At 35.0% G+C, this 25804-nt stretch overlaps 1 protein-coding gene across 1 annotated transcript; it reads left to right on the top strand.

The window, feature by feature from the left end:
- Nucleotides 1-49: 49 nt before the first annotated feature.
- Nucleotides 50-25804, top strand: LOC148948473 (putative GTP-binding protein 6). The gene is made up of 8 exons (XM_089094404.1): nt 50-391; nt 1329-1471; nt 6419-6547; nt 10271-10509; nt 13482-13690; nt 15741-15993; nt 18596-18695; nt 25614-25804. Exons 1-8 carry the CDS (start codon nt 50-52, stop codon nt 25756-25758), a joined length of 1560 nt encoding a protein of 519 aa, XP_088950530.1. The 3' UTR covers nt 25759-25804.

Here is a 25804-nt window from a genome sequence, read left to right as displayed (position 1 = left end):
TTGTGAAAAAAAAACTGTTTTAAATCATTTAGTGGAGCTAGCAGGAATTATGAACTCAGTTATAAAGTATCTTACCTATAGAAGTTTTGCAAAACTTACCCAAAAACAAGCTGTTTTTAACTGCCATGCGACTTTAAAAATTTGTCCTTCTAAGTGTTTTCACTTTTCAAGTAGTTTAACAAAGGATATTGATGAAGAAAAAGAAGAAGATGAGGTAATTGACTTGAGAAAAAGGCTTTATATGCATGGGGACAGTGGACACCAAGTTCTAGTTTTGCAGCCATATATAAAATGGGGAAGAGGAAAAAAACAAAATACCAAGCCAGAATTAATGCTAGAAGAATCTAAAGGACTTGTTGAATCCCTATCGAAGTGGAAAGTTGTTGATGGGGTGAGTTTTTTTTTCTTTCAATTTTATTTTATGAACACAGCTATGAGATAAGAAATATGCAAATTAGGTCTGTGATCTAAAGAAATCGATATTTGTTATCAAAATCCTTGCTGTCAGTTCTCCCTTTATTACTTTAAAAACCTCCTATTTTTGAATCTAGTTTTTTGGAGCTGTTAAAAATGTTGGCATAACATATTTATTTTCAATTTATTAATATGATCAATAATGACATTAAAAGTGCTGGTTGCTTTAGAAAATTTGTTGGTGACTGCTGTAGCTCAACATTAAATTTCCATAGTTTATTGTGAAGGTTGCAGGCCAGATTGTGTATTTTACAGACACTAGACTCAGCCTGTTGAATCTGTAATGCTAACGATATATATTTTTATGTAGTTTTCTATTTATCACCAAAAATTTCTTGTGCTTATATAGCAAAGTTAAATAAAAAGTTTAATTTGTAATAAATATTTTTTTAGTGAGGGTTTGCAGTTCAGTAGTTAGTACTGTCTGCCCAGTTAACAGGAGTCCATATGTTTGGAAAATAGAAATGATAAAGCAAAGAACTGGGTTTTTAGGCTAAGACTCACCCATAGTAGATTTACCCTTCATCCCTGCTGTGTGTTTAATTTTTGATCATACCTTATTTTTGATAAAAATGCTGTCATAAAGCAAAGTGTCACCGGCTTTTTGCAAAACCATGAAAATCATTAGAAGAATTTGTTGTTGGAGGAAGGGGAGGTCAGGGGGTGGAGGAAGGGGGAGGAGAGGAGGTTAGATGTCTTAAGAAGTGAGTGTTCATCTTTCCAGGCTGACTGGTTGGAGATCTTTGGGACAATTTTTCTTGTCTGATTTTTTTATTATTATTGTTATTTTAATGCAAGAAACTGGCTTTTAAAAAAGGGAGAATATACACCATTTAATGCTCTTTTTTCTTTAGATAGTTGTTCCACTAGAGACGTTCAAAAGGAGACTTTTGTTTGGTACGGGAAACTTGGAGGAATTGAAGAAAACGATACGAAGAAATTTGTCAGTTACTGCAGTTTTTGTCAGTATTGAACAGTTGACGGGTGTCCAAAGAAAGTAGGTTTTCTTTTTTATCTCTTAATAGTACTGTAGCACAGTGGATTGATGCTCTGCTTGGTGATACAAGGCCCAGGGTTTAACCCTGCTGCAGCAAGGTTGGGTGACAAGCTTTCTACTTGTTCATGTAAAAAAGACCCAGCAACTGAAACGTTGATTCGACACCCCATGCGCCAGCAATGGGTCAGGAGGATCTTTATCCTTTTTTTCTTATTGAATAAGAGATAAGTGACCCAGTAAGTAACTATACAAACCTGGATCTATAAAAAAGACCCAGTAACTGTTACTATACAGTAACAGTAACTGTAAAAAAGACCCAGCAACTGAAACGTTGATTCGACGCTCTATGCGCCAACAATGGCTCTGGAGTATCTTTATCCTTTTTTTTCTTATTGAATGAGAGATAAGTGACCCAGTAAGTAACTATACAAATCTGGACCTATAAAAAAGACTCAGTAACTATTACTATACAGTAACAGTAACTATAAAAAAGTCCCAGCAACTGAAACGTCAATTTGACGCCTTGTGCGCCAGCAATGGCTCAGGAGGATCTTTATTCTTCTTTTTTATCTTATTGAATAAGGGATAAGTGATCTAGCTAGTAACTATACAAATATGGACGTATAAAAAAGACCCAGTAACTATAATTATACAGTAACTATAAAAAAATCCTGCAACTGAAACGTCGATTTAATGCCCGATGCGCCAGCAATGGCTCTGGAGTATCTTCATCCTTTTTTTTATCTTATTGAATAAGGAATAAGTGACCCAGTAAGTAACTATACAAATCTGGACCTATAAAAAGGACCCAGTTTCTATAACTATACAGTAGCAATAACTATAAAACACCCAGCAACATAAATGTCGATTTGACGCCCCATGCGCCAGTAATGGCTCTGGAGGATCTTTATCCTTTTTTTTATCTTATTGAATAAGGGATAAGTGACCCAGTAAGTAACTATACAAATCTGGACCTTAAAAAAAGACCCAGTAACTATTACTGTACAGTAACAGTAACTATAAAAAAGACCCAGCAACTGAAACGTTGATTTGAAGCCCCATGCGCCAGCAATGGCTCTGGAGGATATTTATCCTTATCGTAATTTTGTATAATGAATGAATTTACTTTTGTAAGTTGTTGAATAGTTGCAATAAATTGAATTGAAAGAATCTATTTCATTGACAATTGTGGCCCAAATATTTTTCTTTGACTTTGCCTACCCTGTTCAGTCTCTACTAAAATTTGTAGCTCTTTACCAGATTCATGAACAAACTATTTTCCTTTTCACCACAAAAATCCTTAGTAAGTACCAATATTTGTCATTTAACAAAAGGAATGTAAAGAAAATGGAGAAAGCATTAAAATATAAGTCAAGGAGGTGTGAAGTGGAGATCATGAATAAAATTTCTGAGGATCTGGAAGATGCAGCTAGACGGCATAATAGTAAAATATTGTACTGGCATGTTTGTAAATTGAGAGGGGTAGTCAATCCAGACATGTCCCACTTAAAGATAGAAACGGGGCCACAATTAGTAATAACGAAAGTGTTAAAGAGAGATGGGCAGGACATTTTGAGAATGTGCTAAACCGAGATAGTGTTACGGGAAAAGATAAAGAGGAAAAAGAAAATGTTTGTGATTCCTTGGATGTGAAGGAATGTTTGTTTTTTGAGAAAGAACTAGCGCCAGTACTAAAAGGATTAAAAAATAATAAAGTCCCATGTGCTTATAATGTGGTAAATGAGTTTCTTAAATATGTTGGCTCTGAGGTTAGAAATAAGCTACTGAAGATCATGAATATGATTTGTGAAAAAGGGGAAATACCTAGCGATTTTAGGAAAACCTTACTTAAACCACTGTATAATAAACGTGATAAGAGTGAGTGTGGTAATTATCGAAGCATTAGCCTGGTCTCTGTAGGTAGTAAATTACTTAGTAATATGATACTTTCAGATTGAGAGATGCTGTAGACAAAGTTATAAGAGAAGAACTGTGCGGTTTTTCGAAAGGTAGAGGATGTGTCGACCAAATTTTTAGGCAGAAGTGCCTGATTTATCAAAGACCTTTAGTCCTGAGTTTTATAGATTATGAGCGAGCGTTCAATTCTGTTGATAGAAGAGCTAGGTAGCGTAGGTCTTATCCTTGTATGGTATACCAGAAAAATACATTAAAGTGATTAGTGCTGTGTACGAGAATAACACTGCTGTAGTTAAGGTAGGAAATGTGGTTAATTGCTGGTTTCGTATTAAATCAGGAGTTAAGCAGGGTTAGGTTTTATTCTCCTTTATATGGATCATTTTGATGGAATTTGTCTTAAGGAGCACAGGAAAGGCAATGGGAGAACACGGAATCAAATGGGGTGGAATAAATTTCCGGGGCTTAGATTATGCTGATGGTTTAAGCATCCTAGATTAAAGTGTGAGAAAAATGAATAACTTTTAGAGGTTTTGCGAGTTCAGGGTGCTAGAATAGGTTTGAAAATTAATGTTAAGAAGACTATGTCGCTAAGGCTAGGAATAAGTGAAGATGTAAAGGCAACGTTGGGTAACGAAAAGATTGATCAAGAGGACAGCTTCCCTTACCCTAGTAAGTATTATTAGTATAGACGGTGGGAGCAGTGAAGATGTTAAAAGTAGAATAGCCAAGGCTCAGGGTGTTTTTTCACAGTTGAAAAAAGTTTGGAAGAATGGGAGGATAAGTCTGCAAACCGAGATTAGAATATTGGAAGCTACGGTGATAACAGTGGTCAAATATAGTTCTGAAGAATGGGCGCTCCGGAAAACAAGTGAAGATTTGCTAGATGCTTTCCAGAGAAATTGCCCACGGATTGTTCTGGGTACCCGGCTGACTGACTGTATTTCAAACAGTAGACTGTACGAAAAGTGTAGTTCAATCCCGCTTTCTAGGGCTATAATGAGAGAATGATTGAGATGTGTAGGGCACGTTCTGCGGATAAAGGATGCCAGATTGCCGAAGATCGTCCTTTTCGGCCAACCGTGTAGGGCTAAACGGAAAGCGGGTCGTCTGCGGTTGGGGTGGGAGGATTTCGTACAGAAAGATTTAAGGGAAGTTGGAAATTGCTGGTAGGGTGTAAAGAAGGAGGCTTTGAATAGATTAGGATGGAGGAGAGCGTGGGTAGCTGTGTTGCCCTCGGGCGGCTTGGTGCTGTCGTGAGTTGTTAGTAGTAGTAGTAGTACTAGTAGGGTGTCTTTTTGAATTTTTTGTTCTCTACGTTATATATTTTAAATTATGAAAAGCATTTTTTTCTACAAAAAGCAAAGAGCAATATTTAAACTTAAGATTAGCTAGAATTAACCCAAAATTGTCCCTTGACTTATAAAACGCTTGAAGTAAACTAAAAATGATAATTGTTTTTAGTGATTTTTGTGGGGTTTTTTTCTGTTGATTTCCATGCATCAAGAACAGAAAAAATGTGTTTTCAGTTAAAGTACAATACTTAAACTTAAAAGGGTTGGATTTAACTCATATAGGTTAAACCTAAACGATTCTTTTTTTTATGTGTATTAAGTTAAGAAAAAATAAGTGTTTTCGACAAAAAATAAAGTGTGATATTGAAACTTGAAATGAGCTGAAATTACTCAAATGAGTTTAACCTGAACCAACAATAAATCGTAATGAATGGAAATGTGAAACCAAAACCTAAAAGAATTTGTAACGGTTAGAAAAATCAAACTAAAAGCAAAAACATTAACATGAGGAAAACAAGAAGAAACTCTAAACTATCTACAAAAATAAGGAGATTGGGGAGGGGGGAGAGAGACGCTTGTTCATCTAAATATGCCACTGCCTAGTATGTAGTTAAATCCTATTCTATTTGAAAAATACAGCGAAACAATTCCCTATATGTTTGTTTCAATTTTTAATACTGCTCTGTATTTCCATTTGAAGAATCATAATATTTCGTTAATACCTCTAGACCAATTATCAATAAGATATTTCAGATTAAACGAGCTGCCTACTTGGGTTAATTTTTTTTTACCACCACATTCAAATATTAGAACTGAATGAACGAAGTATTATAGACCAATCTTGTCATTAGTTGAAACTAAATCAATCAGTTTGTGGTAACGAACTGTAAGTAAGGAGCGCTAAACTTTGAATTTTGTCTCAATTCTTCAAGAACGACTCCTAAAACACAAGGCTCGTTTAATTAGAACAATAAGAAGCTTTTTTAAAAGTACTTAAAAACTTTAGCGTAAAGAGCGAGATGTTGAGGAGGAGGTATCAACCTTCATATACGTAATAATTTCTGTTCGTTCTATGTTTTAATGTTGCTACTTACTTTCAATTGAAAAATCTGTTTTTTTTTTCGATTTAATTGCAAAAGAGATCCAGTATTTAATAAATGAATTTGGCCTATTAGAACTAAAACATGTGATGCTATTGAGGCTTTTTACGTCCAAGTCAAAAATAAAAATAGAGTTTTCGCTTTTATTGTGTGGAATGATTTTTGTTTTTTATAATTTTTTTTAATAACATCAATATTTCAATTAAAAGCTTCAAGAAATCGAACTATTGCCCAAAAATATGCGTACTAAGAGAAATGTCGACGTATTCCTAAATTTTAGCGTACATAATTGTACTAGAAATCTTCCTTAACTAATGATGAGAAAAATTTTGTCCAAAATGTTAAAATTTCGAGGAAAGAAAACTTTAATAATGGAAAAATGCAGATATGATGCTTGAACTCAGCGCAAAAATAATGAAGTACTTGAATTGGGCATAAAGATATACATTGAAGGTTGACAGTAACTTCCTCGAGTCAAAAACGTTGCTTCTCTGTGTTATTATTATTTGGATGCAGATTGTTTTTACAGTTTCCTTCAATTTCTTTCCTTTTCTATTTTTTGGGAGTAGACATTTGCTTGGCCAGTAAGAGTTATTTGAAGAAAAAATCTGAATAATATGCTTTTATATGTTTTTAAGGGAATTGGAGCAAGCTTTCAAAGTTCCGGTATTCGATCGCTTTTCATTGGTGTTGCATATTTTCAAAGAAAGAGCTCAGACGAAAGAGGCCAAACTTCAAGTTGCGTTAGCTGAGGTGCCTTACTTAAGGTTTTTTGTTTAATATTTCTACCTTTTTTTAGAATTGCTTTATTTATTTTCTTTTGTGTTTAGTTGCTCAGGGCGTGGCTTACTTCTTCTACTCTTGAACTAAAATGGTATCATTAAAGAATAGACAATAAAGGTTAACGTAATTTACCTGTTACCAGCATGCTATGTTTTTACCGTCACCTTTATGATGTCCGTAAAAAACGTCGTTATGAGTCGTTATCATTAGTGATCTAGTAGATAGTTCAAAGTTAGATTCGTGAAACTGTTGTGTCTTTATGGCCCCATAGCAACAGAAAAAAAAAGTTGGAGAAGGAGCTGGATGCTTATATGCCTCTTTGTGATAAAAAGAATACGTTTGTTTTTCGTCACGGGAGTCTTTGCAGGGAGAGGTGAGGATTTTCAATCTATAAGTTTTGTAAACTAATTATTTTTATGCACTCATTTAGTTTTTCCGGGCATATTCTATGGGGAAAATGAGCAGGCTATAAATTCAAACCCATGCTGAAGTACTGGTCTCCTCTAATCAGTTTTTATATTCGTTGGGTTAGTGATTAGGTGCCAATACCTGTTACATGCATGCTGCCTCTTCACCGACACCCTTATCAATGTGCTACCTGTCATTAAAATGCAACGTTTTACACTGCAAAACGGTGATGTTTTGTTGTTGTTGGAGGCGTCAGTAGGTGATTCACTCTTGACATCCACTGGGGGGCTTTTAAAATTAGCCCTTAAATATCCTAGATATCACTGCTTCCCGTGCGGAAAAATTGTTTCCCTTGTTGCTCAAGATAGGGGATTGTATTCTGCTAGATGAGGTTTTCGGTTATGACGATTCTAAGGATGCCATTTTCAATTTGATTCAACACCACTTCTGAGGGGTTTCAGGCTACTTTTAGAAATTCCGATAAAATTGTTTTCGTAACAATTTTTTTTACCATAAACATTAATCGAAATAATAGTTGCCGTTTCTGAACAAAAAATTGTTTTGTAACAATTTTTTTTTAACATAAACATTAATCGAAATAATAGTTACTATTTCTGAACAAAAAATTGTTTTCATAACAATTTTTTTTTAACATAAACATTAATCGAAATAATAGTTGCCATTTCTGACTCAGCTTCATATGACGATTCTTCCTTGCTTGAATGCCTAGTTCTCAAAATATTTAACGTAAATATTTACAAGTAAACTTTATAGAAGGGCTCATAGGGAGACAGTAATTTTTGGTAAAAATAATCTCACTGCAAATAGATTGAATAGCTGTTGCGCAATCAAATTATGATCATTAGAACATTAACCTAGAAGCCTATTGCTGATTCTTCAATTCGATGACGATTTTATTTTGCAATAAGACCTCAGATTTTAAACACTGATGTTCCTGCTCGTGGAAGGAATCGGCTTATTACACTGATTCCAAATATATAAGTTTCATTAAAATTTGTTCATACCCATCAAAGCTACGAGCTGATGAAATTTACCCGATTTTTTAAAAAGGGAGGAAACACCCGCCAAAAGTCAAGGAATCTTAATGAAAGTCAAACCGTCAGATTCAGCGTATCAAAGAACCCTACTGTAGAAGTTTCATGCTCCTATATACAAAAAGTGGAATTTTGTATTTTTGGCCAGAAGAAAAATCACGGATGCGTGTTTTTTTTGTTTTTTTTTTCAAGGATGATCGTATAGAACCAGTGATTCAAGAACATCGGGAGGGGGCTCATTTGATCGGAAATCAAAAGTTCTAGTGGCTTTTTAAGTGACCCAAAATATTTAAAGGCAGTTAGCCGTCCTCCCATGCCTCTTTTTTCCCCAAAGCCGTCCAATAAACATTTTGAGATATCCATTTTGTTCGTTATAGTTGAAAGATCTTATAACTATGTCTTTTGAGGATGATTTGACCCCCACAACCTCGGGGAAAGGACTACAAGCTAAATGAACTTTGCCCATTGTTTTCACATAGTAATGGCTATTGGGAAGTATACAGATATTTTTCGAGGGGAGATGTTCTGAGGGGGAGAGGTATTTTCTACGGGGAGAATTTTCTGTTGGGAGGTAAGTCTCTGGGGTTGAACTTTCCAGAGGAAATCTTACACGAAAGAAATTTGCCAGAATTCATATACAAAGTCCGTTTTAGTTGTCTTACTTTTTCTTTGGCAACTCTACTATATGCTTGGAGATATTCTGGGACAATTTTCAGCGAGTATGGAATTTTAAGTGGGAGGAAATTTTAAGTGAGAGAGGTTTTTATAGAAAATGAGCCAGGTTTACTGGCATTATTTGAAAAACGATCAGAAATTCAATTAAAAAGTTTTTTTGCAACTAAAAGTAAGGAGCAACATTAAAACTCAAGACGAACAGAAATTATTCGGAATATGAAGGGTTCGTCCCCCCCTTCAATACCTTGCTCTTTGCGCTAAAGTTTGACTGTTACAGTTTTTTAAGAACGACTCCTGAAACACAAGGGCCCTTTAATTGTAATAAGATTTTTGAAAAGTGCTAAAAACTTTTGTGTGAAGAACGAGGTATTGAAACAACCACTTAGTCAGGTACGGCTGGGATGCCAAAAAAAATACACTTTTTGTCAAAAACTATATGTTATTTTAGTGCTATTCCTCTTAGCTAGACCGTACATGGAACAATAGTACAAGGAATATGACAACACTGCTGGAAATTCAAAAGATTTGTGTATTATATCATCTCTTGTTAAAATGTACGTTTCATCTTGTATGTGAAGTTGCAGTTTTGGTAAAAAATTATTCTTTTCTAATATTATGTTTTGTTGCTTAAAAAAACAGCCTATATATAAAATTAGCTTTCAAACGAGCTATTAAGCTTCTTTCTATGATGTTTCAGTGTTAAACTAGTGGAAACGAAAAAAAGAAAGAAAGAAAACATTTAAGCATCAGCATTTAAAAATTAACATTTTACATTAAAAACAATATTTCCACAGAAAGAGCAGTGCTCCCTCTCCCTCCAACCCCCCGCCGTTCAGCCCCCATATTGCACTCTTGTCCAAATTATGCCTACTACCTGAAAGCAAAAAGTCTCATGTTTTAATTTCATTCTGTACTATAAATCAGACACAAGAAAAAGCTTTTACTTTTTTCTTAACTGTATATAGTAAAGAACGAACCTCGGATGCAACTGACTTCATTATATAGTTTTATTAGAACTTCATTTATGGTTGTAACCTGTGATTATGGCGCCATTCATCATCGTGTACGCGAAGATGCGTGTTTTGGTAATTATAAAAGTAGGTAGATCTCGCAATTTCATTTAAAATGAACCTTTGAACAGCTCTTCGTGATGTTCCAGTGCCCTGATGACAGTGGAGGAAAAAAAGAAGAAAAAAGACATGAGTGCTACCCATTTCAAAAAGTTATTCAAGTCAGGGAGTCTTCAAGTTCCCTGTATAGGGATTTTGGCCATGGAGATTCCGATTATGTACTTTTTATTTTGATTTGACCCCGTTCTTCAGGGGGTTTCAATCTATTTTTGGAATTGCCCTTAAATTTGTTTTCAAAATAACATTTTATTAAGAGTCATTCAGATAATAGTTACCACTCTTGAAACAGCTGCGAAATAGCCATTTTTTCTCACTTGTCAGGCTTTTAAAGCGTGTCTTTAATTTTTTGTTGCTATGGGCCATGGTTTGTCCTTAACTAAGTTGCAGCTACTGCTGCAATCATGGTGCCCATATCTTGTATAGTGTTGTTACATTTCAGATCTTATCTACGGGATATTCAAGATGGAGTCGTAGGTGGAGACAGATTAGGTGGCTCCACATCCGCCATTGGGGGTGCCGGGGAGACTTTTTTTGAAACTAGAAAAAGACTTTTGTCAGCCAGAGAACGGAGAATCAAAGATCAACTGGAAACATTAAGGGCCCAACGACAAAGAGTGCGGATCAATCGAGAAAAGCGACAAATTCCTGTTATATCTGTGGTTGGATACACTAATGCTGGTAAAATCTTTTCTTTTTTCTTGTTTGGATTTCATGAATTGCACATAAATCACCAACAAATTGTTTCGCTATTTCATAAAGCATATATATTTACAGCTGTAGTATATGTTTATTTACAAAAGTATATATATATATATATATATATATATATATATATATATATATATATATATATATATATATATATATATATATATATATATATATATATATATATATATTGTGTGTGTGTGTGTGTGTGTATGTGTGTATATGTATATATGTTAAGGAAACACTTTACGTGTTGAAAGAATATTTCTTATATGAGGAACGAAGATCAAAGTCGGTCGTCCATTTTTATTGATTAATTAAAAAGAATACTGTCCGAAAAGAAATTTTTCAAAAAAAAATAAAGGCCATATCAAACTTAAGATCAGCAGGTACAAAAACCTATTAAAACTCAAAACGACCAGAAATTACTGGTAAAGACTAAATGAAACCCAAAACGAACAGTAATTAAATAAATAATCATAGCGCAAAAAACATACAACAGGTACTTGTATAAATGAATAAATAAATCTTAAAACGAGTAAAACTGAAATCTAATATGCAAATCAAGTTTAAAAAAACAATAAATATTTTACTGTTAAAGAATAAATACAACCCAAAACGAACAGAAATTAACTAGACAATCATAGAAAACAAACATACAACTGGTACTAATATAAATGAATAAATAAATCTTAAATCGAGTAAAACTGAAATCTAATATGTAAACTATTATGTCAGCTTGCATAACTGACAGCTCTTGCTCTGGGGACAGTGAAAGTTCTAAAAGTTTTGCCAACCCCCGAGGCATAATTGTTTTAGTTACTTCACCTTTGGGCTATTTGGGACATAATGGCTATCTCAAAATTTTGTTCGCATGTATTAGGAGAAAAGATGGCGTGGATGGGGGAGGGCTTGGTGCCCTCCAATCAGATTTGACTCTTAAAAAGGGAACTAGAGCTTATGATTTCCAATTTAATGAGCCCCGTCCGAAATTTATGAAACCACCCCTTGCATAGGAAGCACCTCTGGGGGAAAAATCATAACCGAATATTGAAGGTATTTAAGATTTATTCATTCATTTGTATTTGCACCTGTTTTCTTTATATTTGCTACGATCGTTAGTTTTAATTTCTGTTTGTTTGGGGTTTCATTTATTCTTTAACAGTAATTTCTGGTCGTTTTGAGTTTTAACCATAATAGGAATTAATTTCTGCTGGTCCTGAGTTGAATATGGCTCTTTACTTTTCTTTGAAAAACTTCTTTTTATGATAAGTTTTGTTTTTATTGATAATAGAAAAACATTGAAGCCTTTACTTTAGGCAACATTTAAACATGCATCTGATAAATCATACTTGATTTATTCATACAAGATTGAATGAAACAAGAAAAATAGCTTCGAAAAAGATAATCGTTAGACTATTTCAATTGTTGACTGAGAAGAGGTTCGACTCTATGAAGTTTGACCGTAGGCTATATTTGATTTAATGAATCCTATTTCTACTTCATATTCAAATAAATCATAATTAATTTCAATAGAAACATTGTAGCCTAGCTACCTTCATTATTTGAAGGCAGTCTACATTATATGACCTTAAAGAAAAAGTGACAATGATTTTAACAAACTTGAATAAAGGATAAACATGTACAAGCAGTATATGGAGCTAAGGGACCCACGCACACATATATACACACGCACTGCTAGTGGGTTGGGTTTGATTCTAGGGGGTGGATGGGGATTTTTTTTTTGGGGGGGGGGGGTTCAGGCCATGGAGGGAGGCTCAGGGGTGAGCTCCCCTGATTTTTGGAATAAAATAATGCTAATAAGTTGTTTTTTGTTCTTGTTGTTTGTTTGTTTGTTTTTTTTTGGGGGGGGGGGAGTCGGGGAGAGATCTTCGGGGGGGGGGGGGGTAATTTAAACATGGAGTGAATTTTTCGTGAGGGTGATATTCAGGAGGCAATTTTTCATGGAGAGTGGAGGCGGATTTCCCCTCTATGATTTGAAAAAATGATCAGAAATTAAATATAAAAAAAAGTAGTTTTCTCAACTTAAAGTAAGGAAAATTATAAAAACTTGAAACAAACAGTAATTATTTCGTTAATTAGGGGGGCTACTCCTTCCTCGACCTTCGTCCTTTACCTTAAAGTTTGAGTTTTTGGCCCAATCTTTCAGGAACGACAGCTGAAACACAAGGGTCGTTTATTTAGAATAAGGAATTTTTTTTTAAAGAACTAAAAAAACTTTAGCGTACAATCTAGGGTTGAGGAAGGGGCAGCCCCTCATATATAGACGAACATAATTTATGTTCGTCTTGATGTTACTCCTTACTTTCATCTGAAAAAACTTTTTTATGTAAATACCAAATCAAAAAGATTTGAAAGGAAATGACTTTTAATGTTTTCTGGATTTCAATCGTCAGGACTGAATGGGGGAATGAATGAACAAAACTACTGCAAAATTTATTTGTGTTTCAAAAGTATTACAAAACACTACAGGTTAAACAAATCATATTTGTTCATTTTCATATAATCACACTTGGGTTCCCTTTTAAAAGCCCAACCTCAATGAGAAACAAGAGATGTGTTTATTTGACGAAAAAAAAACAAGCAATGTTACATTAAAGTTGATTGGCTTTGAAAGTGAGAAATTAGTCAAAAAAAAAATTCTATTGTAACAAATTTATAAGGCCAAAAAATAAATAAATAAAAGTCGCGATAACCTTTTTTTAACTCAAGTAATCATTTTAAAAACAGTAAATTGCTGATTTTTTAAACATTTATCTTTCAAAATTCAGTATAGACTCAAATTTATCAAAATAACTATTTTTTGGTTGCATTTTGGGTAATATTTTCAATACGAAACCTCTTAAGGGGGGGGGGGGCTTGAGTCCCCTAGCCTCCCCCCTTGACTACGGCCCTGTATATGTAACACACATTTTTTATAGGTAAAACATCTCTGATCCGATCATTAACTGGAGACGATAAAATCACACCAGAAAATCGTCTCTTTGCAACTCTTGATGTCACAGCTCACGCTGGGTACCTGCCTTGTAACCTACAGACAATTTATGTAGATACAGTAGGCTTTCTTACTGACCTTCCAATGCGACTGATTGAAGCATTTTCTGCTACCTTAGAAGACGCGCTGAATGCAGTAAGCTATTAAATCCCTTAATCCTATATTAGCTATGTCTTCACATTTGACATACCCCTGTTCAAGAAAAAACAAATTTTTATTTTTTCTTAAGTTTTTGTCTAAAAAAGGGTATGCCAGGATTATGTCAGTCACTGGCTGCTGTAAGTGACTCTTCAGGAGATAATCTGACCTAGTCACTTTTTGTGTTTTGTTTAGATTTCAGTTTTTTACAGATTGATTTACTTGTAGTATTGTACATTTACAAGGATGTTCGCTAAAAATAAGCCTGAATATAAAAAGTTCTCAACGAAATTTCTGCCACACAGCAATAAGTAAAGGTCTTTTGAAGCCAATTTAACCAGGTTTGTGTGCACTTAGGAACTCAAGGATATTCACTGAATGTGCTTAAAAATATTCTCCGTGCTGAAGAAAAGAAGCAAGGGAGCAGGTAATTCGTTCATAAAAGTTAAAACTAGCTGTGAATCTTTTTTTGACTTTTGCCCACGGTTTGTGTTCTTGGACTCGGCGAATGGTTCAAATGGCACAGAAGTTTCGAAAATTTGCTCTTGTAACATAATTGGCTCTATATAGGGGCATAGGCCTTTTCTCATTTCCTATGTTCCTATGAAATGGTTTCCCTTAAGTTTGTAAAATTCTATTAATTATGATGAAAAAGAATAAAATACGAGTATACAAATTAATCAAATAGATTTTTAGTTGAAATTTGTAAGAGAAAATAGTCCAAGGATTATCAAATTTTTTCAACTGGATATTTGTTTTTTAATTTATTTATTTATTGATTAGATATTTACAGCATACATAACAACATAATACAAAGTTAGTTAAACGTTGTAAATGTTATGAGCTCATTAAATTACAGTATTAACAAACAGCAACTTAATTTTGTAAAAGGTTTATATAAGCTCATTAAATTAATTTTTGAACCTTCTCTCGCACCCAGGGCTCTGAGATCTCCAAAAGTCAAAAAGAAGCAAGACTTCTAGATTATCTACAAATAGGAGGCTTTTGCCTTCTCATTCAAAACCAAGTACTACCTAGTGCTAGAATTTTGCTTAGCTGTAGATCTTGGGAAAACACCGAACGACATTTAACTGTTAGATTAACTTTAACTTCATTCCTTTGATATCGAATTAAATCTTGCTATCTACCTCGACCTCATCCAGTTAACTCATCTTCTCCCTTTCCTAAAGCCTCTCTTCTCTCCCTTTGATATCGAATTAAATCTTGCTATCTACCTCGACCTGATCCAGTTAACTCATCTTCTCCCTTTCCTAAAGACTCTCGTCTCTCAATTTGATATCGAATTAAATCTTGCTATCTACCTCGACCTCATCCAGTTAACTCATCTTCTCCCTTTCCTAAAGCCTCTCGTCTCTCCCTTTGATATCGAATTAAATCTTGCTATCTACCTCGACCTCATCCAGTGAACTCATCTTCTCCCTTTCCTAAAGCCTCTCGTCTCTCCCTTTGATATCGAATTAAATCTTGCTATCTACCTCGACCTCATCCAGTTCACTCATCTTCTCCCTTTCCTAAAGCCTCTCTTCTCTCCCTTTGATATCGAATTAAATCTTGCTATCTACCTCGACCTCATCCAGTTAACTCATCTTCTCCCTTTCCTAAAGCCTCTCTTCTCTCCCTTTGATATCGAATTAAATCTTGCTATCTAACTCGACCTCATCCAGTTAACTCATCTTCTCCCTTTCCTAAAGCCTCTCTTCTCTTAAAATCTTATCTACAGCATATCCTAGTCTTAACAAGTATCATCATGCGAAGTAGCTTCGCTTTTTGGAGAAATTCAACTCCTCCGAACAAGTACGGAATTCAACCCTGATCTCTTAACCTTGGAAGTCTATATCTTAATTATTAATAATTTTTTATACTTGCTTATTTTTTATATTTTTTAATATTATATACTTAATTATATTATTTTTTTGTACTTGGTTGACTGTCATGCTAAAAACCCTGTATGTTTCTCCGTTCTAACGTATTGAAATATCTCCCTAAAATAAAAGATGGTTGAATATATTATGTGATTTATTTTTAGGATGCTATTATCCATGTGAGGGATATAGGTCACCCAGAGGCCGAGCTACAATTTCAAACAGTTAATAGTACACTTTCCTCTTTAAACATACCTCAAAAATTGAAGGACAACGTAATATTAGTAGCAAATAAAGTGGATAAATTAGTTGAAGTTGATCCATCTACTCTATCAAAAGAAGAGCTTGAAGAGAGAATTGAGAAATTAAATATTCCACCGGAAGATGGAATACCCGTTTGCGCTACTCGTGGAATAGGTATTTGTTTATTTTGGTTTTCTTTGGATGTTTGATGATTTTTTTGTACTGTAATTTCTGTGAATTATTTATTTGTACAACGAAAAAAAATTATCTTAAATAGATGCTTTTATTTAGGACTAATTAAATACCTAATCAATGCAGTACTAATCAACTTTTACATTATACACATATTTTTCTCCGAAGGAAGACAATTATATCCCTACAGAAAAATATATACCGTTTTTTAGTCCAGTTACTAGAAGCCAAGCTAAAAGACCTATTTTTCACCCACATTGCTGAGGAATAAAAGTCCTTTTTCTCACAAGTTTTTTCTTTTCTTCAAGTGATTTTTTTTCTTCTTGATGGTGTTTTTTTTTTTCAGGCGTTAGTGGTAGATGGAAGTCTAATTCTTATTTATTTTATTATCATTTTTTCTTGTTTTTATTGTGTCCTTAAAATTATCTTAAATGGCTGCAAAAGTCAGTTAATTTTTTCTTGTGACAATAAACATTTTTATTTGTCCATACTATTACTGGCAATTATCACAGTACCAAAACGCATAAGGCCAACGCAGCTTTGTATGCTCCTCCTGGTAGTTTCCCTGTATGGTAGCTTGATATAAGTCAAAAAATTAGTTATGATTAATATTAAAAATATATTATTACTAGATCTTTGGTGTCCAGCCTCTGTGAATTATTTCAACAACTGGACTCATCGCTTATAATCGCAGAGCAACACAAATAATAATTTTCTATTGGTTTGGACTCGAAAGCTTTAAAGGAGCAAACAAGTCAAGTGCTTATTCCTACCAAATTGAATTGAGATCCAATTAACGGTTCTTGTAGATACAAATATTAAAAGTCTGGATCCTCTCTAACGGAATTGTGATCGATCATGAACACACTCAACACTAAAACTATAAATCTTGACCAGATTTTTTTTTTATGAACTTGTTTTTTACGTCCTCATATTGTTCTGTGATACGTCCTCACTATTTTCTACTGGTTTGGACTCGAAACCTCTAAAGGAGAAAACAAGTCAAGTGCTTATTCCTACCAAATTGAATTGAGATCCAATTAACGGTTCTTGTAGATACAAATATTAAAAGTCTGGATCCTCTCTAACGGAATTGTGATCGATCATGAACACACTCAACACTAAAACTATAAATCTTGACCAGATTTTTTTTTTATGAACTTGTTTTTTACGTCCTCATATTGTTCTGTGATACGTCCTCACTATTTTCTACTGGTTTGGACTCGAAACCTCTAAAGGAGAAAACAAGTCAAGTGCTTATTCCTACCAAATTGAATTGAGATCCAATTAACGGTTCTTGTAGATACAAATATTAAAAGTCTGGATCCTCTCTAACGGAATTGTGATCGATCATGAACACACTCAACACTAAAACTATAAATCTTGACCAGATTTTTTTTTTATGAACTTGTTTTTTACGTCCTCATATTGTTCTGTGATACGTCCTCACTATTTTCTACTGGTTTGGACTCGAAACCTCTAAAGGAGAAAACAAGTCAAGTGCTTATTCCTACCAAATTGAATTGAGATCCAATTAACGGTTCTTGTAGATACAAATATTAAAAGTCTGGATCCTCTCTAACGGAATTGTGATCGATCATGAACACACTCAACACTAAAACTATAAGTGTTGACCAGATTTTTTTTTATGAACTTGTTTTTTACGTCCTCACATTGTTCTGTGATACGTCCTCACTATATTCTACTGGTTTGGACTCGAAACCTCTAAAGGAGCAAACAAGTCAAGTGCTTATTCCTGCCAAATTGAATTGAGATCCAATTAACGATTCTTGTAGATGCGAATATTAAAGGTCTAGATGCTCTCTAACGGAATTGTGATCGATCATGGACAAACTCAACACTAAAACTATAAATATTGACCAGATTTTTTTTTATGAACTTTTTTTTACGTCCTCACATTGTTTTGTTGCTGAGCCTTTTTTTTTTTACCGTCCTCACATTGTTTTTTTGCTGAGCCTTTTTTGACGTCCTCACATTGTTTTTTTGCTGGCCAGTGAAGGCCTACTTGGTTCTCATTTGATTTGTCAGACACAAGTATACGAGTTGCGGAAAATGTATACATCATTTGATCACGTTTAATATGACAAGCCTTTAGAAGATAAGACAATTGGTCACTTCACAAGCTAACTCTAATGGAGCATGAATTATTTTTGATTGCAAGCGAAAATTTTGCAGAAATGCTGTTATGTTTTGCAATGTTTTGTGAAATCCCACTATGGTCATGAATTCAAGATTTGATGACAATTAAGTATTAATCTACTGTACAGTGTCAAGTAAAAACAAATGAAAACACACGCAAACATCAAAACATTAATCGAAGACGAGTCAGGTGATGACTGAGCAAGTATATGAAATATGAATAAAACAAAACAAGTAAATCGTCAGATGCGATAAGTCAATGAACAAGAGAAAAAAATATAATTTATTGGTCACATATTATCATAAAAGGATTCATCAAGCAGAAGTTATGAATCTTTGCCAATTGTATTTACCTGTTTAGAGTAATCCAATCGAACAGTTTATAAACTTAACATATGATGTACCAGTTTTGTTCTTCTTCCAGGATTGATTGACATCACCTCTTCTCTCCAAGACAAAATATTGTCCAGCACAGGAAGAATTGTCAAGGTGTTTCGTGTTCCATCGGGTAGTGAAGCATATCAGTGAGTATCTTTGTAAATTGTATACGTTCCTCTCTATAATCTATATTTAATATAGACCTTTCCATTTGTATGTTTGTTAGTTGTTAGGTTCTTCGGTTTATTGCCATTTATTTTGCTTGCACAGAATGTCTAAAAGAGGTCTGAAGATTTTCAATCCTTTTAAAAGATTTCGGAAAACATTTACCCGTTTGATAGGAAAAATTGGAAACGGCCTAGTGATGCGTGGTTTTTGCTGCTTGTATTGATCTGCTTGACGAGAATTTATATAGAGTATTAAATAGTTTGCGATAACCGTTTGTTATCACGAATTGTGATAAAAATCTATATATATAAAAGAACAAACCAAACGGAGTCAGGCAGCGGAATGACTCAAGTATGACATAAAACCCCAGAGGAGCAATTTTCAAAATACACTTGTGTTATATCATATCTTATCAAAAGATATATGCGTTGTATCATCTTATATAAAGATGTATTTTTTGGTCCAAAATTGAAAGATAATGTGAATAATATGTTTTGCTATGCAGTGAGTTAGAAAGTTTTCTGTATAGTGGCTTCGATAATGGAAATTCAACTGGTGCACTTTTCGTTTCGATCCGACGCCAATTTTGAGGGGTCTCAGGCTGTTTTTTTACATTCTCATAAATTGTTTTTTAAAATAACGTTTTACAATTAAGACTTATCGATATAATGTTTACCATTCCTGGATCAGCTACAAGTGGCAATTTTTTTTCAATAAACAGTTTTTTTAAGCACGTTTTTAAGTTTTTGATTACTATGGACCGTGGTTCATTCTTTACTAGGTTGCAGTTGTCGCTGCAACTATGTTAAAGTCGTATGTTTCTCTATCTCTGTGTTTCATGTATGTATTACTACAATGTTCAACCGATATTCAAGAAACTTAAGAAGCAGTTGAATACACTCTTGCGAAGATTTTAGGCATAAATTCTTTTAACCCCTCCCCCCCCTCCCAAGGACCACTTAATCTTTCGAATACTTTTCGCGCTGACTGAAATTAGAGACCGCTGAACAAATCATACTTGGCGGTTGCATTCGTTCACATTATTCACATTTTATTGATATTAATTCTCCAACAACGCCCGACGGGTAAGTTAATAATCCTAACCTTATTTATTCAAATACTTTAAATTTAAAATAAGATCGGTATCTTACGTGTGGGGAAAATTTTCCAGTGAAGAATTGTCAGTGGAGAATTTTCCGGAAGAGAATTGTCCGCAGGGAAAATTTTTCAAATACTTTTAAATTAAAAAAAATACGATCGTTATTAATACTTGAGGGTCGGTCCTGCGGTGGTGCAGTAGGTTTTAACCTTAGCTTTGTAATATTGACCTTAGCTTGGTAGGTTTGACCTTAGCTTGGGGATCCAGAGATCCAACCCGGATGTATCAACACACTGCAAGGACGACGCAGGGACGTTAGTAGTCAAGAAGCGTCGTTAATCCAATTAATATTCTTTTTCTTACGTGGGGGGTGGGGTAGAATTTTCCAGGAAGGGGGAGTTTTCTGCGGGGGAATTCCTCCTTGAATTTCCTTTATTTTTGAGGTCGCAGCAACGCGTGACGGTTAAGCTAATATAAAAAGAGTGATTTTCCTGGTCATCCCAAACATTTAAAATTCATTAAGTTCAAAGGTACCAATCAAAATTTGTGAATCTAAGAAAATTTACTTACTTTTAGAAAAAGGAGGAAAACAATTCCCCTACACTCCCCCCCCCCCCCCTGAGATAAGGTAGTGATTTTCATAAAGATTATACCATTAAATGCAGCGTATAAGACATCCTTCTTGCAGGGGTAACAAGCCCCTATCTACAAAAACGTAGTGCTATACCTTGTTTTGAGAAGCATGGTTTTTTTGCTCGTGTTTTTGGTTTTTGTCTTTTTCAATTTAATGCAAGGTTTGATGTAGCGGTCGGCACCGTTTCTGTTTTTGGCCAAAACAGAAACGATAAAAAACGGCAATGAAAAAACGGAACAGAAACGAAAACTGTGAAAAAAAACGGAAATCCGTTTATGTTTTTCCGCTTTTTTACCTAAAAACATAAACGACCTATTTTTACTTAAAAAACGGCCTTTTTAACAGATATTTCTGTTTTTTTTTTCAGTTTCTTTAGATTTACGAGAGTAAAGTGAATATTTATTAATATAGATTAATAAAAAAGACTAAATATACAAAAAGACCAAATATATGAAAAGACCACAAAAATTAAAATATATTACTTAAAAACATTCGGAGTTCAAGTGACTTTGCAGTGTTTCGTGAGCACTGCTTTCACGTAAAGTACCCAGTAATACTAAATGCACTCTCACTGGGTACTGAAGTTGCAGGGACTGATAGATGAATGCATGCAATTTCACTTAACTCCGGGTAAGTGTAAAAGTAATCAGACCAAAATTCTAGTGGATCAGAATTATTTTGTCCTGATCTTTGTCTCTCGCTCAAAAACACAGGAACTCTCTCCTCATATGCCCTGATAATATTTGCTGCCACGCGGTCAATGCTCATACTGTTGGCATTTTGCCTCGTAGAGTTTATCCGTAACCCAGCCGTGTCGAGAAACTTAGAAAACAAGCTGTGTTCTTGATCAAGAGTCTCTGGTGACCCTTTTCGGTTAGTCCCTGCCTTAGTAGGAGCGACGTCAATAGGGAAAGATTTGGAGTTCAATTGGATTGAATCGAGTTCTTCTGTGCTTCTCTGCTCGGAGATGAATTGCTGGAGAAGCGAGGAGATGGACTGACGAGCTGACTCTCTGTCTACACGTGTCATTTTTTCATAAATTGCAGGGTCCAAAAAGCCAGCTCTTGTGAAGAGCATCATATCAAACTTAGGACTGGCTGAAAAGTATCTCCTGAGCTGAACAACTAGAAGTTCCTTCAGCCCATTGATTGACTCAGCCATAATACTAGTATCTGGAGTCTGACAAAACAACAGTAATCCCTTAATCATCAGCACGACTTTGCTTGCCGAAACATAATTGTATCCACTAGCTATCACTGTTGCCTGTTTGAACGGGCGAAGAACCTCAATGACAGCTTCCATGATGGACCACTCATTGCTGTGAAGTTCGAGCTCTCTAATCTTAGCGTCACGTAGGTTTTGGTTGAAGAAGTCGCGCAGTGGCTCTTTTCGGGCACAATACATTTCTACCATGGTAAGTGTGCTGTTCCATCGAACATTCATGTCTTTTGTGATGGAAAGACTAAGATTATATGTCTTGCAAATAGCTTCAAAAAGATCGTGGGATTTGGAAGATACTTTCAGGATTCTAACTAGCTTTCTTATTTTTACCAGTGCTGGTCCTAGCGTCAATACTTCACTAGATACGCCTCTTTGTCTAGGTATTGAGCTCTCACTATCGCTGTCAAGGTCTGGATCATTTAATTCTGAGCTACTATCATCATCATTACTGCAGTCGGTATACCCAGTTTCTTCAATGTCATCATTTCCTACAATCACGTCAGGAAAGTCATCTTGTTCAGCAGTATCAACGTTGTCGTCAGATTCTGAACTGGATTCTGAATCATTTAGGTGGGGAACACTCACTAAATCTGCCTGGTTTCTGCAGTCCCACAGCTTAAGGGCATTAGTCACCACATTATGCAGGTTGTGTGCTAAGCATGAGCGTCGCATAATGTCACCGTCGCTGAGAGCCTTTACTAGATTAGCTCCCGAATCAGTAATTATAAAGTAGACTTCCCGTAGAATTCTGAACTTTTGGAGGCTACTGCGGATTGCACGAAGAATTTTGGCGCTAGTGTGAGCAACTTTTAGTCTCTTAAACGCAAGAATTCTATGCACCAAAATTAGCTTGCCGTCAGTGTTTTTCATCACATAATGAGCTGTAATACCTAGAAAGCCAGACCTCGTTCTTGAAGACCAGCAGTCTTGGGTCAAATTCACTTTCCGGACTTTCTGGAGTTCAGCTTTGAGCTGCTTGACCTTCCTTTTCTTTGCTGTAACTAGATGTCTTGCAACAGTACGAGCTGATGGGCCAGTAAGACCTCCTGTAAGTTTAGAGATTAGAGCCTTTACTCATGGTTTTTCAAATATTGAAATAGGAAGCTTGTCAATGCAAACCGTTTTTCTACACAACTTGTTCAGCTTCAGCTGCTGCTGCTTTGTTGACTTCAAAAAATTTCTTATATCCCTTTTCTTTCCAGTGCCTTCAAATCGAGTTGGGTTAGTTTCACATGATGTGCTCGGCATGCTGAGCTGAGACAAGGCTTTAGAATGTGACTTCTTTGGAACAGTACTTGGTTTAGGTTGTTAAGCAATTTTGTGTTTAGCCATAAGGTGATTTTTAAACGATGTTGCAGACCCCTCTGTTGACTTCACATCTTTTTTGCAGTAATTGCAGGTAATTACAGCTGCTCCCTTATTCCTGGTCCCATGTTGCTCCCAGAACTTGACTTTCTTTGATGGAGGGCCCTCTCCAAGTTCTGAGTCAGAACTTGATGGAATATTTGATGCCAGATTTGATGTCATTTATGACAGCATGTATATCGGTACCTGCAAACCATACCATTACTAAGTGCATGGAGCAGTGCAGGTCTAGTTACTCCTGTGATTGCAAATAAGAGTAGGAAAGAAGAACAATTCAAGGAAAAAAAGACACTTCTCTGTAGGACAGAGCATAATTTTATTCCATAAGCGAGAATATTTTTTCTGTATTTGTGAATACTCCTCATAGGGTATATTAACGGAAATAAAAGTATAATATTAATAATAGTAGGAAATGGTAAAGCGTAGGCCCAGGACTCTCTGATGTAGCTAGAAAATTTTATAATGCAGATAATAGATTGACTAATTAGACCTAAAATCAACATGTCATTTGGAAATTTTATACCCTCATGCTGAAGGGTAGATCATCAACATCTTCAGCCTACTCCTTTGTTTAACAGTCCCTTGATTATAAATTTCAATCAACTAATTCAATTATGTTGATGTGAGAAACCAGGGGTAAAGGTGCAGATTAGTTCCTCCTGATAAAACAACTTATTTCTTTCTGTATATTATTCAGTCAATTGGGCTGTAAAGTTGCACATATGCTGTCCAGTAGGAACAGGATAAAAACAAATCTCTTACTGTGGCTGGGTTCCAACCTTTTACTTCTCGTAAGCCTAGTAAGCCCTGCAGCACTAGCAGAGGCAAAATCAGCAAGATTCGTTGAGTAGCTCCTATATCTGACCATTGGATGTCAAAGATTTTCTGTAGTTCCGCTTCTAATAGTGCTACAGGGCTTACTAGGGAAATGAAAATTAAATGGTTGGAACTCACCCTGTATATCCTGGTTCTGTTGGTAGGGCCTCTGTGCCCTACACTACAGGGGAAACTAATCTGGGTGAAGGTGCAGTCTAGCAACCCCTGATAAAAACAACTTATTGCTTACTGTATATTATTCAGTCAATTGGGCTGTAAATTTGCACAGATAGGGTTCAGTAGAAGCTGGATGTAAACAAATCACTTTTTAGTGTATATCCTGGTTCTATTTGCAGGGCCTCTGCACCCTACGCTACTGGGGTAGCTAATCTGCACCTTTACCCAACCAGGTAACCATCTACTAACCAAGACTAACCAAAGGTGTAAATCCAAGTAGACTGCTTTAGATTAATTTTTACTATGGCGAATTTTTTCTTCAATAGCAAATCTTTTCTTCGGAAGACGTAAAGACAGCGCTTTTCGATGGATGACAAGTATCGCTAATCCAATAAAAGTCGCTAGGCTGCGCTATGATGCTATTCGTAATCAAAACACGGAAAATGAATAAAAACGGGTTTAAAAAAAAAAAACAGAAACGGCAAAAACGGCCAGAAAAAAACCAAACAGAAACAGGAACGTTACTAAAAAAACGGATACCTTTTTTCTGTTTTTTCCGTTTTCCCAAAAAACAGAACAGAAAACGGTAGAAAAAAACAGAAAGAGAAACAGAAACGGCGCCGACCCCTAGTTTGATGATGACAGGTTAAGTTAGATTAGGTTTAGTTTTAACCCATTTCTGATATTTATAACCAAATTTAACCTAACCTAATATAATCTAACCTACCTTTAACTTTTACCATCATAGCTTGCAAAAGACTGAAAAAGCTGACTAACAAAGCTAGTTGAATTCAAGCAGAGAAAAAAGAATTTCGAATATTAACCGGCGTATATCGACATTAACCAGATTTTGGACATTCATGGTAACATTGACACTAATAAAATTATAATTGCGCAACAGCTATTAGAGAGAACGGAACTTTCTTTGAGAGGATCGAAGGCAGAGATGCCCTGTATAGGCAAAGAGCGACCCTTTTCAAAAGAAACTGAAACTAAAAAAAGATACAATGTTTCTTAACAATATATACATCAATAGATTCTACTTTTTATGCTGATCTCAAATATTTTTATTCGTATTATTTTAGAAAGTGGGATTTTCTTAAAAATCATCCCATGTTACAATAGAGAAAAATTGTACTATAAAAAAGGAAAAGTCAGCACGGGTGAAAAAGTGTTGACTTGTCCGACTATTTTATTTCAACTGATATGTCCATTTTAGCGCCGTATATTCATGAATACCCAGACAATTCGTTGCCAAAAAAAATTAATTACAATACCATGGAATTGTATTTGTAGGCCTCCAATTTTCCGAAAAGGGGGAGGGGGAGGATTTTTTGGACTAATCTTAGAAGAACTAGCTCTAAAAGAACCAAATTATCTAGAACATCAAGCTATGTAACCTTGCTATTTTTGTATTATGTAGTATTTTTAACTAATTCCAGCTCAAAGATCATGCTACTAGAAATACTCAGATTTATCTTTCTTTTTTACGTTTTGCCTAATTATAGGCTAAACCTGAACAAACTAAATGTAAGGTTGTTTTTTTTTTGTTTTTTTTTTACTTACTTTATTGTTTATTTTAAGATGGTTAAACAAGGAATGCGCTATCACACAAGTTTTCCAGGACAAATCGGATCCTCAAATGGCAATAATGCAAGCTGTAGTTCATGAAGCAGCTCTTGGTAAACTGCGAAAATTATTTCCAAAAATTCAGATTTTAAAAAACTAGTACGTATTTTTGTCGTTGTGGTTAAAGTAAATAAATGTGTTGTATT

Source organism: Artemia sp. Qi Xiang Cuo, chromosome 9 (assembly GCF_049724085.1).
Source record: "Artemia sp. Qi Xiang Cuo chromosome 9, ASM4972408v1, whole genome shotgun sequence".
NCBI classification, from domain to species: Eukaryota; Metazoa; Arthropoda; class Branchiopoda; order Anostraca; family Artemiidae; genus Artemia; species Artemia sp. Qi Xiang Cuo.
The sequence above is the reverse complement of the archived record's forward strand: the minus strand, read 5'-3'. Positions and strand labels throughout refer to the sequence as shown.